This window comes from Tenrec ecaudatus, chromosome 6 (genome assembly GCF_050624435.1).
Source record: "Tenrec ecaudatus isolate mTenEca1 chromosome 6, mTenEca1.hap1, whole genome shotgun sequence".
NCBI lineage: Eukaryota > Metazoa > Chordata > Mammalia > Afrosoricida > Tenrecidae > Tenrec > Tenrec ecaudatus.
The window spans coordinates 9115023-9133930 of NC_134535.1; the positions used below are offsets into that span (position 1 = coordinate 9115023).

General features: G+C 55.3%; 1 protein-coding gene across 3 annotated transcripts in view; it reads left to right on the forward strand.

The window, feature by feature from the left end:
- Positions 1-6750: 6750 nt before the first annotated feature.
- The window catches only part of SYNGR1 (synaptogyrin 1), a 32094-nt gene continuing 19936 nt past the window's right edge, over positions 6751-18908 (forward strand). For all 3 annotated transcript variants that reach the window (XM_075553595.1, XM_075553596.1, XM_075553597.1), the window contains exon 1: positions 6751-6907. In XM_075553595.1, the coding sequence (XP_075409710.1) occupies positions 6809-6907 (99 nt within the window). In that variant the 5' untranslated portion in view covers positions 6751-6808. The remainder of the gene's footprint in view (positions 6908-18908) is intronic.

An 18908-nucleotide genomic window follows, 5' to 3' on the forward strand; every position in this document is an offset into this window, starting at 1 on the left:
TGTGGGCTTTGTTGCTTCTGAGCTAGATGGCCGCTTGTTTATCTTCAAGCCTTTAAGACCCCAGACGCTATCTCTTTTGATAGCCGGGCATCATTCGCTTTCTTCACCACATTTGCTTGTTCACCTGCTTTGTCTTCAGCAGTTGTGTCAGGAAGGTGAGCATCAAAGAATGCCAATTTAATAGAAGAAATTTAATGGAAGAAAGTGTTCTTGCATTGAGGGAGTACTTGAGTGGAGGCCCAATGTCCATCTGCTACCTTAATACTAAACCTATGAATATATGCACATAGATCTATTTCCCCATCCTCATATATAAATATATTTGCATATGTACATGTCTTTATCTAGACCTCTATAAATGCCCTTTGCCTCCCAGCTCTTTCCTCTACTTCCCTTGACTTTCCTCCTGTCCCACTATCATGCTCCGTCCCCCCTGGGTTTCAACAATACCTCTTCGTTACGTTACCCTTGATCATGCCCTACCAGGCCTCCCACACCCACCTCACCACCAGTTTGGATCACTTCTTGTTCTCTTGTCCCTGGGTTTGTTAACACCACTTCCTTTCCCCCTACCACCCCCCATTCCATGTCCTCCTGGAACTGTTGGTCCCGTTGTTTTCTCCTCCAGATTGTTCATCCAGCCTATCTTATTTAGACAGACTTGCGGAGATAATAACATGCACAAAAACAAGACAGAGCAAAACCAAGCAACAATATACAACAAAACAACAAACCACTGACAAAGAACAAAACACAACAGGAAAGAAAAGCTTGTAGTTAGTTCATAGTTCCCTAGACACTATGCTTTCTGACAGTCCAGCCACCATCTAGTTTCTTCAGCACACTTTTTTATTGCACCCACATCTGTAATGATCTGTGCATGAGGGTGAGCATTGAGCAAGGCCATGTCTTGAGAAAGAATTAATCTTAGATTGGGTCTAGACTTAAGTGTGAGCCCAAGATCCATTCATATGTGCATGATTCATATATGCCACTGGCTCATCCTAGAGATATCATTGTCATTTTATGTCAGAGAGCATTATCAATCATCTCCTGGGGCGTAAGGTAATCAATTTTATTGATAGTGTCATCCGTTTACCAATGGTATAGCGTTTAAAACACATTTTGGGCAAAGGAGATCATGCAAGTATAAGTGGGTATGACCGACAATACATGCATCATTGATTTGTACATGTTAAACTCAAGGGGCTGGACACTACTTACACAAGCAATGGAGGTTGGCAATAAGGCAATACGTCAGAAATATTGGCAGTGACAGAACCAGGCCTGCTAGATTAACACAGACCTTAACGAAGCCAGGAGGGCAATGAAACAGTAACTATAAGGTAGTCCCAGGCCACCATTCATTGGACACCCTTCCAGGTAAGATAACTGAGCCAAAATTCAGCCAGAGCCAGTTCTATGCCCTTCCATATAAGGATTGTTAGGCAATTTTCCCCCCATGGGAGGTTCCTCTTCCCTGTTTTCCTACCAATAGCAATGCCACGCTACTGGAATATACGTCGCTTGAGCTGGGGACTGTCGGACCCTGTCATCTGGCTGACTGTTGGCAACCTGCCTTACTGTTTGCTGCCTGTAGCCAGAGAGCCTGAATTGCTCCACGGAGGACTCAGCTGTCTGCTTCCTTGACATGCACCCGGCGGCCCTCAAGACTTGAAGGACTGCCGGTATATTAGCTGTCTCATGGAAGTGAGTTGCAATTAGCCATTCGTACTGCTCTATATACTAATTAGCTGTTTATTTCTTATATATCTATCTATATAAAATCATAAGTGTCCTGGATTTTGTTTCTCTACAGAACCCTGTCTAACATCAAGGCTGTAAATCTTTATGGAAGCAGACAGCCTCGACTTTCTTCTGTGGAATAGCTGGTAGATTTGAACCCCCGAGCTTGCAGCTAGCAGGCCAATGCTTACCTGACAGTGCCACCGGGCTCCTTTATTAGGAAAGTCACAGGGTAGCGTTCTGGATTAGGCTCAGTCAGGAAGTGATAGGAATCACTCAGGATTCCAGGACTTCTTGGAGGCTGCCTCCACACCCTGCTAGGGGAAGGGCTACAGCTCTCTTAGCCTTGCTTGTACGTACCCACAGGCACACCACGCCACTAGGAAGCCTACGGCCCTTTAGCATCATTCTCTCTCTCTCTCTCTCCCTCTCTCTCTCTCTCTCTCTCTCTCTCGTTTTTGGCACTCCTCTCTGGTTCCATGACCTCCCGGGCATTTTCCACGTGATTTATCGAGTTCCCCAGAAATAGCCAATTTCAGTCTCAAACCCTTGCTTGGTTTGGTCCTCTGTGCGATCTTGCACATTTTTCTTTGCCAATCATTTTATTGGGGTCTCTTATAGCTCTTATCACAATCCATACATCAATTGTATCAGTCACATTTGTGCATATGTTGCCATCATCATTTTCAAAGCATTTTCTTTCTACTTGAGCCCTTGGTATCAGCTTTTTCCCTGCCTCCCTCCCCCACCCTCCTACCCTCATGGACCCTTGATAAATTATAAATGATTATTAATTTCATATCTTATACCATCCGCTGTCTCCCTTCACCCACGTTTCTGTTGTTCCTCCCCCTGGGAGAGGGGGTTATATGTCAATCGTTTTGGTCGGTTCCCCATCTTCCCCCTACCCTTATGGTATCACTACTCCCATGACTGTTCTTAAGGGTTTTATCTGTCCTGGATTCCGTGTTTCCAGAACTCTTATCTGTACCAGTATACATGCTCCGGTCTAGCCAGATTTGTAAGGTAGAAGTGGAGTCATAATAGGGGTGGGGGGAGGAGCATTACAGAACGAGAGGAATATTGTGTGCTATACTGTACCCTGGCTGACTCATCCCTTCCCTGTGACCCTTCTGTGAAGGGATGTCCAATTGTCTACAGAAGGGCTTTGAGTCTCCACTCTGACCCGACCCTCCTCATTTGCATCGATGGGACCTTGCCTACTTTCCAGGGATAGCGTGTACTCTCTGAGACTGTACTACCCGCAACTTCGTCTTCTACTTATGAAAGTGCTCCTGCTTTGTGAATCCTTTCAGCATTGAGAAGTAAGAACTGGAAGGAACTGTCCCAGAGACCTAGCACCTGGTACTTTCAATATTCTTCTCCAGTACCCCAATTCAAATGTATCGATTTTTCTTCCGTGCAAACATAGAAGATGTATCAGAGCTTAAATTGTGATTTTGGGTGTGCAGAAGGTTATGGGTGTCAGTGGAGACCCCACAGACAGTTGCAGGATCTACTCAGGGACTAAGCCTCCAGGATTTCCCTCTGACCGTGACTGAGGGACAGGAAGAACCTGGGGACCAGACAGAGTATTGGAGTCACCACTCTAGATTAGAAATGATAAATCTGACTTCAACTGTTAAAACGTTGTCACCCGATCTCCCTTCTGATACACTTGGAGCTTGATCTGGTTTTTAGTACTTTCTGTAATTTTTTTCTTATTGGGGTTTGTTGTATTTTGTCATTCATAGTAGCCTTCATGACACTGTGTTTTTCTATATTTTTCAGCATATGAAAGCCAGGACAGGTGCATCTAGCGAGACGAGAGTAAGGGCTCCCAGCGGGTACAATGGAGGGGGGCAAAGGGGAGCTGACATGAAGGCGCTCAAGAAGGAGACAACGTCTTGAAACGGATTGTAGTAGCGACTGTGTAACACTGCTTGATACCACTGAGCTAGGGAGAGGTGTGATGTCTGGATTAGCTCCTAATGAAGTGACTGGGGAAAAAGAAAAGACTAGAAATATATATGTATATATATGCAGAATACATGTTAATTGAAAACTATGGTATTGAACTTTGTAAGAAGTTGCTAAGCTGACACAGTCACTTTGAATTCTCACTAGCAATGAGGACCCTTCCAGTTCCCCCCATCCTTGCTGGCACTTGGTATTGGCAGTTTGTAAACTTTTAGCTATTTTAAACAAGGGTGTGGCAGCATCACATGGTAGTTTAAATGCGCGTTTCCCTAGTGACTGATGAGGAGCCCTGATCAGTTCTGTAGTGGTCACATGTTGGGCTGCTAACCTCAAGGCTAGCACTTCGAAACCACCAGTTGCTCCCGACAGGAAAGATGAGGCTTTCTACTCCCATAAAGAGTCCCACAGGGGCAGCTCTGCTCCGTCCTCGAGGGCCGCTGCAAGTCCGAATGGACTCCAGAGCAGCGAGTTTGGTTTTGCTTTGAGTGACTGGAACCCTGGTGATGCAGTGGTGTGGGTAACGACTTACTCTCGCGGTCACACGTCTTTCCAGGGGCTCAGCTCTCATCTGTATGACCTCTTCTTCCCCCAAGCCAAACTGTAGGCAGTTTTAGGAAACATATCCTTCCTACACAATCATGGCATTCAGGCTGGACATGGGCAGGCAACCGCTAACTATATCGTTCAACTTTCAGACCCCCTTCTTCCATGGGCTACCCAAATCAGAAAGCCCAACGAAGCCTTCCTCTCATGCTCTGAACTGGGGACTTTGCCAGTGAGGGCTGGGTTGGCATTTCACAGTCAGCATGGTGTTCAACCACTCTCCAGGATGCCATCACGATGCAATCACCGGAGAGTCCAGATCGCCGACACACTCACTCACAGCACATGCTTCCAGGCAGGTCCCGACAGGTCTCTGGGTTTACGAAAGTCGTGTCTATGCTGAGGGCAGTGGGGAAAGAAGAGAGCTGGAGATGTGAAAACACATTTTACTTTGTTCTGACCACAAGGCGTTTGTGCCTGGGAGGCTAACATGAGTCAACATCAGGAATCTCTCCTCCTGGGGACCCAGAGGGAGTCTCTCAGAACTCGAAAGGAAAGATGGAGTCCCTCTCATCAACCCAGCTTTGGAGACATCCCATAAGGGACATTTGTCCCTCCCCACAAAAAAACAATGGAATGGCCGGTGTGCAAATAACATAGATTTTTTTTAATTAAGTACAAGTCTGCATTTTTATCAAACTCGATACAAATAGTGTTTCAAAGTACAGTCACACGAAGCATCATGCCAAAGAATCAAGCCCACTGGCATGGAGTCGGTGCTGCCTCATATCGACCCTCCAGGACAGGCTAGAATTACCTCATTTAGTTTCTGATGAGCCTGTAACTCTTTACAGAAGTAGAAAGCCCCATCTTTCTCCTGAGGAACGGCTGGTGGCTTTGAACCAATGACCTGTGGCCAGCAGCACGTGTAATCACTCTAGCACCAGGACTCCCTTACCAAAAATGCACACACTTCACTAGGCACCTTCAGCACCTTCAGCTTTCTGCGCCTGGTCGGTCTGGGCAACTCCGTTCCCTGCAGGGAGGTTCTCCCCCTTGCCAGCATTGTTTCTCCTTTCTCCCTTTGGGTGCCGCCTCTCCCCTCTTTGCAGCGTCAGCAGATAACCTTATGGATCTTCCCTGGGGTTCATCCTGCACCTTGGCTTTAGCTCCCCTGGTACTCCCTTCTGCCTTTCTCTTGGGCATGATGGTGACAGCAGAGGGGACGTAGGTGCTGGACGCAGGGAGAGATGGAGGCACGTGGCTTTGGTCGATCCAGGGGATGTACTCACTTCTCCTTCACCGTCATCAGTATATCTTCTTAGATGAAGGCTGTACCTATTCAAATCCTGTGCCATTTGAAAAACCAAACAAACCAACAATGAGGAGGTTTGTTTTCTTAGGACTTTAAGAGTTCTTCTCTACTGGGGATCTCAATGCTTTCTCCTCTCATTCCTCAGTTGACGGTATCCTTCAAAGGTCAAACATTCTTCATGAATGAGGCCATTTATTGTCAGTTTTTAAAAATCATGAGATGCCTAACCCCAAATCGCCAAGATGGTTCTCTTCTGCTTCCTTCCTGCGCTTTTAGACAATCATAGTAACACCCCTGCCATCAACTCGACTGGACTGAGACTCAGAGGGCCCCCCCATCGGGTTGGGGGGCGGGCGAGCTGTAAATGTTTGCATAAGCTCGCTGTGCGTCAGAATCAATGCAGTGAGAGTTGATTTTTTTTAATTGGCGGATTGTGCCTTAAAATCTATTTTATATTTATGAATATGAATAGCACCACCCTTCTGTTTTGGGTCATTTGCTCTGTCTGGCACCTAACGACAATACGGGACCCCAGGCCTTTGGATACAGCTGAAGCAAAGCCAACTGAACCCCGGAACCCCGTCTCAGGAGCCCACGGGCTGGCAGGGGAGCCGAGAAGCAGACCATCGTTACTGAATGACGCGGTGGGCAGGGGGCAGGGAGGGGGTGCGCAGTGCAGGAAGTCCCACGGGGAGATCGGCCCCTCCAGGTGGGGGCGGGGCGGGGCGGGGGTGCGCAGACGCTGGGCCAGGATGACGTCAGCGCCGCGCGCGGTGGAAGGGCGCTCCGGAGGTGGGGGCTGGGCCTCGAGGGCCCCGCGGCAGGGCGGCGGGCTCCGGAAGCGGTCCTGCCGAGCTGGTGACGCGCGACGCGGCCCAGGCCTCCGCCCGTGTCGTGTCTGGGGACGGCCGGCCACACGCAACCGGGAGCTACCCGGCCCCGCCCAGCCGAGGGCGCTCGCGAGCGGCGGCGACGCCCGGGCCCCGCACTCGCTGCCCCCACCCGGCCCCGCGACTTCGCAGCGACGTCACCTCGCCCGCCTCGCGCCCTCCGGGCCCGCAGCCCCCGGCGCCCGCGACCGCCCGTCGCCGCCGCGCGCCGACGCCCCCTGGTGGCAGCCCGGAGCCGCGCGCGCCGCGGCGAGGGGGCGGGGGCGCTGCGCACGCGCACGCGCACGGGTCGGCGGCGCGCGCCGAGCGGGGGGCGCCGCGCGGTGCAGCCACGATGGAAGGAGGTGCGTACGGGGCGGGCAAAGCCGGGGGCGCCTTCGACCTCCACACCCTGATCCGGCAGCCGCACACCCTCCTGCGCGTCGTGTCTTGGGTAAGGACGGCGGGGGGCCGGGCGCGCGGCGAGGGCAAGGGCGCCGCGCCGGGGCCGACCCGGACCCCACTGGACACCCCCCGCGGGGTGGCGGGCAGGACACCCAACCTGCGGGGATGCCAGCGCCTGCCCCCTTCTCCCGGCTCTCGGGCGGGGGTCTCGGCGCCGGCGGAGGGAGGGCACCCGCTTGGGCTCCGGAACCCCTGCCTGCCGATGCCCCTCAGAAACGAACCCCGCCTTCGTCCTGACCTCCAGGCCGCACCCCTGCGGCCTCGGTTGCGCGCGGCCGCCCGGGCGATCATGAGGACAGCGCCCAGGTTTCAGGTGGCCTTTTGGGGGGCGCTGGGTCGGGGCGTGGATCACCTTGCGTGTGGAGGGCGGGTGGGGGGAGGGGTGACGCCGCGCCTCCTCGGGGAGTGCGTTCGGGGAGGACCGGTCGACAACCGGTCTATCGCTCATCGGGGACGCTGCCGGGACACGCGACGGGCGCCAGGTACCTTGGCGGCATGACCTTGGGCTGGTCCCAGCCCACCTCAAACACGTTCACCCAAACAAGCCCACCCCAACACGTTCACGGGGAAACCTGCATTCATTTCCCAGGTGGAGGGTATCACCGCCCCTCATGTGCCTCAGTTTCCCGATTTATGGAGCGGGTGGGAGGTGCTCGTTTGAGCCCTCAGGTTCTGACATTTCCTGGATTCCGGATCCCTTCTCTGAATGGACACCTGGATGAGGGGGAGGGGCGGAGTCTAGAAGAAAGCTCCCCTCCCCCAGCGAGGCTGGGGAGAGGCCTTTATTAGACCCCCATCCGGGCGAAAAGTCTGTGAAGCCTGGGAGGGAGGAGACAGACTAGCGGGATGGAGGAGTTCAAGTAGCCTGGGTGGAAAGACCATTTGGGGTAGCGGTCGGGTCCCAGGGGTTGACCCTCTCACCACCTTGGAAGTCTGGGCCTTTTCTTAGCCTGTCTGGGACTTCTGGGCAGGGATGTGGTTAAGAGACCCCCCTTAGCTCAAGGCTAAGGCTGGCCTCGAGCTCCCTTTCCAGGTTGGGGTTGCAGGCCCATATGATTATGGGTAGGAGTGGGGCAGCTTAGATGTTTTATTCCTGGCTTATCTCTCCTTTGTCTGAAAGGGTTCAAACCTGCCCCAGGACTGGAAGCCTCGTGTCAGCCTGCCCTTCTCACATGCCACCCTATAGGGAGCCCTTTGAGGGCAGGGAAGCCCAGTCCTGTTACTCTGTGTCCCCAGGAGCCAGTACCTCGGGCACAGCCAAGAGGGTTCGTAGCATTGAATCCATCTTGGCCAGGTTCTGACTCCCCAGAGACCCCGGATTGGTCACAGCAAAGGTGGGAGCCTGGGGGCACCTGCCTGATCAGGTGGGCACTGTGAGACCCAGGGCACTGCCTGGGGAGGGAGGACCCATTGGCTCTGTGCTGGGGGAGCTGGTCATGGGCATGAATCTTCAGCCTGTGTTGGCTTCATTTAATAAAGCAGGATTGAAGGCAGTGGGGCTCTGATGGATTCAAGCAGAGACCCTGTGCTTCCCTTTTTCCGGTCCCAGGAGGGGGGGGGGGATCTCCTGCTCTGAGTGGGAAGCAGTGGGTGATGTCAAAATGGGCCCAGGAGATGGAGGGTGGTGGGCCTCTGAGCTGAGAAGCTTCCAGCAGGAGGGATGGACAGGAAGGGGCTGAGTACTCACTGCTTTGGGGTACGCTCAGGGTTGTTACCCAGCCAGCCTGCCCTACCACTGGGACGCTTAGGACCCACCAAGTCTTCCACCAGCAAAACTCAGTGCTTCTAGGGGGAGGGGAGTGCAGAATTCTGGGGTTCCAGGCTTGGAAAGGACTAGGGTGTCATCGGGGCCCAGCCCAATCCAGTGCTCAAATCTCCACCTCTGAGTCCACTCACCCCACAGAGGCTCCCACCTGACTGACCACTCTACTAGAGTCTTTTCCGATCATTAGTAATGCCTGCCCATTCTTGGGAGCTAAAAGCCTCCTGGGATCCCACCACTTGGATAGGGCCATGTCTCTGTCCTGTGAGGTGCACCCAGGCACTTCACACAGCAGGCCATGAAGGGGTGTCCGAGGGGGCCTACAATTTGCCCTCACACCTCCACAGGGTTTCCCAGGGAGTTAAGGAAGGCTCACTTCCTCTGGGGACCCCCTCAGTCTGGGCAAACTGGGACAGCTGTTCATCTCTCCAAGTCCCTCCAGTGTCCAGGCCCCTCATGCCCATGGCTCCTCATTTTGTGCAATTTGCAAAGGGAAGATATTTTTTTTCCTGTTATTTCCCCCAAAATCTCACTGCTGTCTAGTTAGTTCCAACTCATTGGTGGGCCTACAGGACAGAGCAGAACTGCCCCATAAGGTTTCCATCGTGGCGTAGTGGGTTACACCTCCGGCTGCTAACCACAAGTTTAGCGATTCAAACCCAACAGCCGCTCTGCAGGAGAAAGACAGGCTTTCTGCTCCCATAAAGGTTGACAGCCTTGGAACCCCAAAGGGGCAGTTCTTCCCTGCCCTGGAGGGCCACTGGGAGTGGGTCTGGGCTTGGTGGTGAGTGAGTGGGGGCGCCAGCGAGCAAGTCTTTACAAAAGCAGCTGCTTTCTCCCTAGGTGGGGTCCAACCACTGACCCGTGTGGTTCACAGCCCAAGCACCTTGACTGCTGTACCACTAGGGTGTCTTTTTCCTAAAGAGGGCTCCCAAATTGTACATAGCTCAGGGTTCCCCTCACCTGCCTCCCCACTGGACTGAGCCCCTGAAGTCGGCTGAAGGGACAACGTGGGTCAGATCGCAGCCCCCGGTCACAGTTGGAACTGGCCTGTCCTTCCCGAGGTCTTTTCTGCTCCTCTCAGCTTCTGTCCCCGGAGTGGGCTGGGCGGATCACCTCAGTGGGGGAGGGAGAGTGAGGAACCCTTGGGCTATTCCAACTTGGACCCTTCGGGCTATGGGAGAGGCCAGCTTAGAGATCTGTCTTTGGACTTGACATGAGTGGGAGATGGGGCTGTGCAGGCCGGGGCAGTGCAGGAGCTCCCACACCTCAGGGTACTAGCTGTGTGTGGTTCCTCAGGTGACCCTACCCCCCTCCTCCCTGCCCCTGGTCTCCCCATCTGAACCAGGTGATTGAGCCCCGTCAGAGGCTCCCTGTGGCTAGACCTGCAGCCAGCTGTGACTCATGTCTTTGTTCTGAAACCAGGTAGAGAGGTAGCTCTCTGTGGCAGCTGCAAGATGACTGGACAGAAACTGCATGGTATTCTTACCTGGGGTGGGGGTGGAGGGGCTGAAGGAAACCAAGGGGCCGGATGGATGCTGGGCTGGAGAAGGCTTTGTGGAACTCTCCGTCTCAGCTGCTGGAGTCAGAGTTGATCTCTGAGGACCCTTGCTTGTGTCAGCGCAGGATTCTGTTAGGAGAGCAGTGGGCACCCCTGCTCCCTTTGTAAGGTAGGGTAGAACTCCCCCTGCGAGTTTCCAAGACTCTGACTCTGTGGGAGTAGAATAGCAAGCCTCGGTTTTCTTCTGAGGAGGCTGCTGGTGGTTTTGAACCGCTGACCTTGGCCGTTAGCAGCCCTACGCATACCCACCAAGGTGCCCTCATTGCTCCCTTTTAAAAGATGGCAAAAGTCAAGCTCAGCCTAGAGACATGACTTGTCAGCTGGCTCTGGGCTCAGGACTATCCAAGGCAGCTGGCACCACCTTCAGGGAGCCTTTGGGGGTGGCTTTACACCCCCTGTTCATCAGCTTCTCCCCCCCTCCCACATCCTGAACACACTTGAGTTCAGGGAGGTTGCTTACAGAGGGAGTGCCTTCTAGACAAGACCCCTTGCACATACCCCATCCCATCCCCACACAGGAGACCTCCCTGGAAATTCAGGCCCCAGGGGGAGGAGCAGGCTCTCGGCTTCCCTCAGCCTCAGGTTGTCCCATCCCTGCTCAGTACCAGGCCCTGTCTGTCTCCACCCCTCTCCCTGTCTCCCCTCCCCACCAACCTGAGACTCTCAGTCCAGAGGGGAGAGCAGATTGAGCCAGGGTCACCACCCAGGAGACACTAGCCAGTCCTCAAAGGCCGCCTAGGAGTAGTATTTCTGGCCACAGGGCTGTGGAGGGCTTCTAGGAGGAGGCAACTTCTGGGCTGGATTCTGATCAAGTCTTGGGAAGCCCTGGTCCATTCCCATAGAGGAATAGCATATCCAAATATACCGAGGCCCTAGGCTGAGAGTGCAGGTAAACTCGAAAGAAGTTGGAGGGTGGCCCAGGAGGACACACTTCTAAGCTGGATGTGCCCCCCCTACCAAGGCCCCCCCCCATCTCCAGGGCAGCAGGAGGCACAGCAGTAAGCCACCGAGGGGAGGAGTTGCAGTGGGGTAGAGGTATATGTCTTGGTGGCAGGTAAGTGACCATGTCCAGCCTGACGCCTCCCAGTGCCCGGCACAGCCTGTCATTTCCAGGGGGAGGTGGGTCCTCTGTGTCTTTAAGAGGGCATTTCTCAAGAACAACCTGGAATCTTCTGGCCTCCTGCCTGCCTGGGATGACTCATTGGCTCTCTCTGGAAGGCTCAGGGTGAGGTTGGCAGCAGAGAAGACTTTTCAGCCATGGGTAATGGGCCTGTCCTGTATGCCTGGGGCCTCAATGAGCCTGAGAGCCCCAAGTTTAAAGAATGGAGCTCCCCCACCACGCTAAGCGCCAAGGCTGCGTTTTCTCATCTGTAAAATGGGAATGAGGTTCCAGGTTTGAGGGAGTAACCAAATATTTGGGAACCGTCCATTGTGGAAGGACTGCTGTGCTTCCCGGTGGTGGAGGTGCCACAGGTTTCATGGATGAGAAGCCAAGGGGCAGGGGTCGCTGAGGTTGCTGGGATAGGAGCCAGTAGGTAATTGGCAAGATGAGTTCCCACCTGGGGAGCCCCCAGCCACAGGGGGTGTCCCCCATGGCCTGCTGGCTTTTGCAAAGTGGGACTGAACCTGCGGGAGAAAGAAAGAACAGGCTGGGGAGGTGGAGGGAGCAGGGCAGATGGCTGGGCAGGTGGAGGGAGCATGCTTGGCACCCAGACCGGAAGAACCAGCCAGAACCAACTGCCCAGGCAGCCTGTCGGCCTGGGGACTCTAAGGCCATGTTCCACACACCCCCTCCCACTGACTCTGAGGGCCTCAGTTTCTCCATCTGTCAGAGTGACACGGGACAATCAGATTGGGCAGGTGATGGCCAACCTTCCATCTTTGAAGAACCTCACTGTTGCCCCTAGTGAGCTCCAGACCAGATGTGTTTAGACTAGTCCATCTTTGGGGAAATAGTGCCAAGAGCTGCCCTGCACCCCAGTGATTTCTGGGGAGCCTAGAGCCAAGGGGCCTGGGCCCACAGAGGGTAGAGCAGCCCGACATGGCTACCTTGTTTCCTTGTATCTCGGGGCTGACTTCCAGGGAGGAAGTGTGCCCTGCTCCCCGCAGTTGGGCTGGGGAGGGAGATTGGGGTAAAAGACTGAGCATCTCAGGAGCCATGGATAAAGCAGGCAGCCCTCCGGTTCACACCCAGGCTACTTAGGACATGTGCACTCTAACAGCCAAGCTCCTCAAAAACTTTGGGGTCCTCCAGCTCCAAGGATGCTGCTTCCTCAAAGAACCTCTCAATGGGAAGGTCACTTAAACCTCCTGTCAGGCCTGGAGGTGGGGTAGGGGCTTCCTGGCTCCTTCCAGAAAAAAACATCCCCTGCCCCCATCAATGAACCTCACTGAAGGCCCTGCCAGCCCCTCACCCAGTATCTGTTCCTTCCAGGGTCCCTTTAGGAGAAAGCACCCAGGCAGAACAGGGGTCTGCTCACCCAGGTCCGTCCCCCCCAGGCCGTGCCCACTGCCCACCCCCACCACAGGGAAGACTCAGGACAGCTCGGGAAGATTACAGTCTAATCCCCAGCAGGTCATGCCCAAGGCTGCAGGGCAGGAGGAAAGAGGGAGGGAGCCCTGCTCTGGGAGGCTGCTGAGGAAGCCCAGGCCCTGCCCCAGTGCTGCCACCATCATGCGCCCCTGTGTTTGCTCGGGCCATGTCCCTCACATGACTGGTGTGTGTGTGTGGGGGGGCTCCCTGGTTCTTGTAAGGAGGGGTCCTTGGCAGCCTTAGCCATCCCTCATGAGCCCCAACCTTTCCCCAGGGCCCAGCAGGCAGTAGTCAATCGCGACGCTGGCAGGAAGGTGAGGTTTGGCTCGCGGTCAGGGAGTGAGCTCCCCATGGCCGAGATGTGCAGGCAGGGTCCCCACCTGGGATGCCCCTGTGCCTCTATGCCTCTTACCAAGCCCACCGTCCCCTCCCCTCAAAGGCTCCCTCTAGGTCTGGGAGGGAGGGAGACAGATACCCAACAGGTGAACTTGTAACTAGAGGTCTTACCTAAAATACAACCTGCTGATGGTGGCAGTACACTGCGTGATGGGATGAGTGGGAAGAAGACTGTTGATCTGGGATCCGTCCTGAGGGCTTCTCAGAGGAGGTGTCCTTCCCACAGAGAAGGAGCCAGCTTTGAGAAAGGGTGTTAGCAGGAGGAGGCAGCCCAGCCAAGGCCTGAGTATGGGATGAGAGGACAGTTTGGGGGGGTGGGGGTGTCATGAGTCTGAGGGGAAGGCAGGGTCACGGGGCTGCAGTGAAGATGGTGAGGAGAACATTTGGGGGGTCTGGAGCAGGGGGCTGGTGTAACCTGACTGAGGTTTTTAAAGGGCTCCTTTGAGCTGTACAAAAGGGACAGAGCGGGGGACACCCAAGCCATTTAGGAGGTCACTGCCCGGTGGTGGTGCCCATCCAGGAGAGGGACAGGAGGGTTGAGAGTTCTTTGAGGGGACAGTGGCCAAGAGAGAGGTCCAGGACAAGCTGGGTTTGGAGGCCTGAGTCACGTGGTGGGACATGTACATGGCCAGGCGACCAGCAGCCAGAGGCTGGAGGCCCCAGCAGAAGGCCCTCTGAACTGCCCTGGGACAGGGGATTTCTCTGGGACTCCCCTGGCTGCCTTCTGGAGACTGCTTGGAAGCGAGGGGGAGACTGGTGATCAGGCTGTGGTCTCCGGACATATGTGCCTTTGAATAAACAGATGTGGGGAGAGACCAAGGACTCCTCCCGGACGTCCCTGCAGAGGAAGATAGAGGCGGCGGTTTGGGGCTGGGAGGACAGGAGGGCCGAGGACGCCTGATACCATCCATCTCAGCTCCCTGCCAACTTACCAGAGAAAAGTCAACAGCTGCCTAGAGACATTTAAAGCCAGGCTTCTGCAAAATTCCCAAGGGGGCAATACCCTGTGCCGGCCATACCTGAGCCTGCTGGAGAGTGGGGGCCCTGGCCTCGGGCCTCATTGGCCAGTGCCCGGTAGCGAGCCCCAGATGCACCCACACCATCTTCTGTGGAGAACCCCCTCTCGTTCAAGTGGTGCCCCTTCAAGTACCGGCACGGTGGTGGCTCTGGGGCTGGGATGCCATGGAGGGCCAGCAGGAGGTCGTTCTTGGTCTCCTGGTGACCTGGAGTACAGGATTCTGGAATGATCCTTCACGTGCGGAGGTAGCTTAAAGATATCCATGTTCCGGAGCAGGGCTGGTTCTGAATAGACTCTGTTTGTTTGAATTTTACCAAGGGGGAAAAAAATGTGCAGGCAGTACAGGGTTTTTTTGTTTTGTTTTGTCTTAATTTCCTCTTTTGAGGCTCGGTGAGACCATAGGCAGTCATGGGTGAAGCACTCGGACAAGGACCACTGTTTCTCTCAGGCCCCGGAGGAGGCTGAGGCAGCTCCCCACCCCAGGCTCCCAGTCCTGTGGGGAGACAGGCGTGTCAGTGAGCTCCAATGGGGTGTGTAAGCCAGGGTCAAAGGGGGAGAGTAATAGGGAAGGAGGGTGTCCTCTGAGCAGCTCAGAGTTAGCACATTGAGCAGGATGAGCAGAGTTAGCTCCAACTTGAAGGATGGAGAAGGCGGGGAAAGGCATCCTGGGAGATGGAAGCGGTGGATTAGAAATTAGGGGATACCTAATGATGACAGCTTCCCGGTTCCTCAGGTGACTCAGTGGGGTGTCGCCAAGGTGTGGCATGAGCCAGGGTGGGGCCACAGAGGCCTTCATAATCCTGGGTCTCCTCATCTGTGTCCCTCTGGATCCTATAGCCCAAGATCTCAAAGCCCCAAGGTTCTGAGCTTCCTCCCCAAACGCTTGGCAAGGATCTCACCGAATGCCATCTGGAATCTGTTTCCATGAAGACCTGGGATTGGATGCGAGAGCGGCTGGGGAAGACAAAGCGCCTGTCTATTTAGCTCAGCCCCTTCCCCTCTAGCTCCCGGAGAGAGGGGGCGTCTGTCCATGCCTGCTGGCAACCCCCAGCCCTCCAAGCAGCCACCTGCGGGGCTCCCTGCCGACTGCTGGCTTCCCTGTGGGCAGCTGGCCAAGGCCTTCCCTACTCCCCCCCCCCCCCAATCGGATGGCCAGGGTAGAGTTTCATCCTGGTTTAATTTCCGGTTCTCCGGTGGCTCCTCCAACTGCTCTGTGTGTCCCTGGATCCAGGCTTATCAGGTCACCGGGCAGGTCACCTGGCTCTGCAGCCCCACGGGTGCTGGCTCAATTGTCACCCAGCCCTCACCAGTCAGGAGGTGGCCTGGGAAAGGTCCCGGAATGACTGTGACCTGCGAGGGCTGGGACCTGTCACCGAAGGGGAATTCGACACTTCCCAGGAGCGGAGGGAGGCAGAAAAGGGACTGCAGCCCTTTGGGCTCCAGCTGTTTCAGAAGCACTGGTGGGCCCTGCAGGGACCCCCTTCCTCCCACCACTGGCTCTGAGTCGCAGGTGCAGACCCGAGGCCCTCCTCCTTGGCTTTGAGGGAGGAGCCTGTTGCGAGTGGGGCAGTGGCAGCTAAGTGTGTTCCAGAAGATGGTTTGGGAGACTGGCAGGGACTGACTGTGTGATCTTGGCCACACCCCTTCTGGTCCTGAGCCTCAGTTTCTCCCATCTGTAAAGTTTGGAGGCCTGCCCCTGCCCCTTGGCCCTCAGGGGGCACGGCAGCTTCAGATACAGGCCTCCATGTCCATTATCGCCAGTCTGCTGGGCATCACCCTTACCCCCACGCATGAGTCCCCTCCCCCAGATGTACGCCCTCTCCCCGCCCCCCCCCACTTTGGCTTTGTCGGCAGATTCTGACCGTGTCCGTTGCCCCATCCAGACGCAAGTCAGATTAAGTACCCCGCAGCACTGCAGCCTGCAGGGGCTCCCCAACTCGGTCTGGATTCAGGACCTCACTCTGACTGTCCAGCCCCCAGACCTCACCTCTGAGCAGACATCTCTGCTCCGGCCACACCAGCCTCTGTGGTGTCCCCGACACACTAGGCTCATTTGTACCCCAGGGCCTTTGCACCCGTGGCTGGTGCTCTGCGGAGCACTGCCGCTCAGAAACCCTCATCATGGCTGCAGTCCCGCCCTACTTCGTCAGAAGTCCCAGCCACCCTGTCCTTCTCTGTCACCATTCTGCCTTTCATGACCCTTCCCACAACTTCTGTATGCATCTGTTTGTCTCTCTGTGTGAGAAACACATCTGTCCTTCCAGTGTGTCCCTCAGCCACCGTTCAGGGTCTGACCCACATTAAACCCCCAAACCCAAGCGCACTGCCAGAGTCAATTCTGACCCCAAGCAGCCCCATGGAGGGATTCTGCAGTTGTAAATCTTTACAGGAGCAGGCAGCCTCACTTTCTGCCCGTGGAGCAGCTGGTGGGTTTGATCTCCCAACCCTGTAGCCTGCCCCCTCCATGCCTCCACAGCCCCATTCCAGGGTCCCTGTCACAGCTGCGCCTTTGTGTCCTCACCACCGGAAGCCCGCTCCTGACTTTGCCCCCTGTTCCTTGTCAGGTGTCTGGCTGCCCAGGGCCCCCTCCTCTCGACTCTGACCCCCGAGACCTCCCTCACCTCTGCTTCACGGCGCCTGTCATTGCTGGATTGTCTGTTACTGGGTGCTGTCGCAGTTCAGGCGTTTTGGTACCCTTACTTTGCAGATGAAGAAGCTGAGGCTCAGAGAAGTTAGGTCACTTGCCCAAGGTCACCCAGCTGGGACTCAGCCAGCCCAGCCTCCAGGGTGGGCTCCCTTGAAGTACAGACTCCTGGGTCTGAGTTTCCCAACACAGTGCCAGCCCCTGAGGCCCACTCCATCCTCAATCCATGGTGAATGTTATCCAAGGTACCTGCCAGAGCCTGGCAGGGGGAGAGCAGTGTGGGGGCGGGGCAGCAGTGGCAGCTGGCACTGCAGAGAGGCGGCCTCCTTCCTCATTGCCCCTGGGGCTCAGCACCACGCCTGTGTGGTCCCTGTGCGGATGTTTTGATCTTTCCCTGGTTCGAGCACTTTCCTCCCAGGGGAGCCCAGGCGGTAATGGTTCCTCCACCGTGCTCCCAGAGGCCTCCAAATTCCGCCCTGTCCCCCTCCCTCGCCTGCCTCCTCCCAGGCTTCTCTGTGCTGGAATGGAAGGGGTTCTGTGCTTGTTCTCACCTATGGCCGCCAGGGCTGTGGGGAAGTGTTGCTGGGGGTGGGGTGGGCAGGCCTTCCTGCTGGGAGCTCTGAGGAGTGTCCCAGGAAGTTAACCCTTACCAAGTGCTTACTAGGAGCCCTAGGGACAGAATGGGTTACTCTCTAAACTGCTAACCTCAAGGTCGGCAGTTCCAAGTCACCAGCCACTCCTCAGGGAAAGAGAGGGCTTTCTTTTGTGTTTGTTTGTTTGTTTGTTTGTTTGTTTGTTTGTTTGTGAGAGGGCTTTCTACTTCTGTAAAGAGTTCCCGTCTCAGACACCCACAGGGCCAGTTCTTCCCTGTTCTCTAGAGTTGCTGTGAGCTGGCATTGACTCATCGGCAGTGGATGAGTTGAGTTGAAGCTCCTATGCGGCGACCTCATGACGCTTGCTAGTAAATGTGGGCCTGCTACCTGCAAGGTCGTTGCTTCAAACCCAGCAGCTGTGGTGCGGGAGGAAGATGAGGCTTTTTGCTCTTGGAAAAATCTAGTCTCGGAAATCCTATGTAAGGTCCCTATGAGTTAGAATCAACTGGAACAACCCTGGTGGTGGGCTAAACATTTGGGGGCCGCTCACAGAAAGGTCCAAAATTCAAGCCCCCAGCTGTTCTACAGGAGAGAGATGAGGCACCCAGCCGTCATAAAGACTGTCAACCTTAGAAACCCCGGGAAGGGGTTCTGCTCTGCCTTACAGGCCGCTGTGAGTAGGATTCAACAGACAATGCTGAACTGTGAAGCCCCTCTCATATAAAGACCACCAAAATCCTCACAACTGGACCCATAGGAAGGGGGGAAGGTTGCCGCGGTCAAGGATTTTTCTCTTGCTCGGATCCACAAGCAGTGCTCTTGGAAGCAGCAGTCGAGATCAAAAGATGCGTTGCATGAGGCGAATCTTCTACACACGACCTCCTCAGAGTGTTGAAGAGCAAGGATGTTACTCTGAGGACAAAGGCGCACCTGACTCAAGCCTTCTCCACGGCCTCATCTGCATGTGAGAGTTGGACATTGAATAAGGAAGACTGAAGAAGAATCGTTGCATCTGAGTTGTGGTGCTGGCGAAGAGCATGGACAGCTATCAGACACACCCTGCTGTCTGGGGAGAAGTGCGGCCAGGGGGCTGCCTAGAGGCCAGATGGCAAGACTTCCTTACACACTCTGGACATAGTGTGAGGAGAGACCCTGGAGGAGGACATCAGGCTTGGACAGTGGAGGGGCAGCGGCAAAGAGGACGGCCCCCAAAGAGATGGATGGACACAGTGACGGCGACAAGGGGCTCAGGCACGGGAACAATGGCGAGGACGGCGCAGGAGCAGGCAGTTTTTTGTTGTGTTGTGCACAGGGTCGCTATGGGTCAGAGCCGACTCGATGGCACCTAACAACAAAAGAAGGAGCCCTGGTGGCACAAAGGTTGGTGGTTCAAACCCACCAGCCACTCTGCAGGACAAAGATGAGGCAGTCTGCTTCTGTAAAGATTTATGGTCATGGAAACACAATGGGGTGGGTGCAGTTC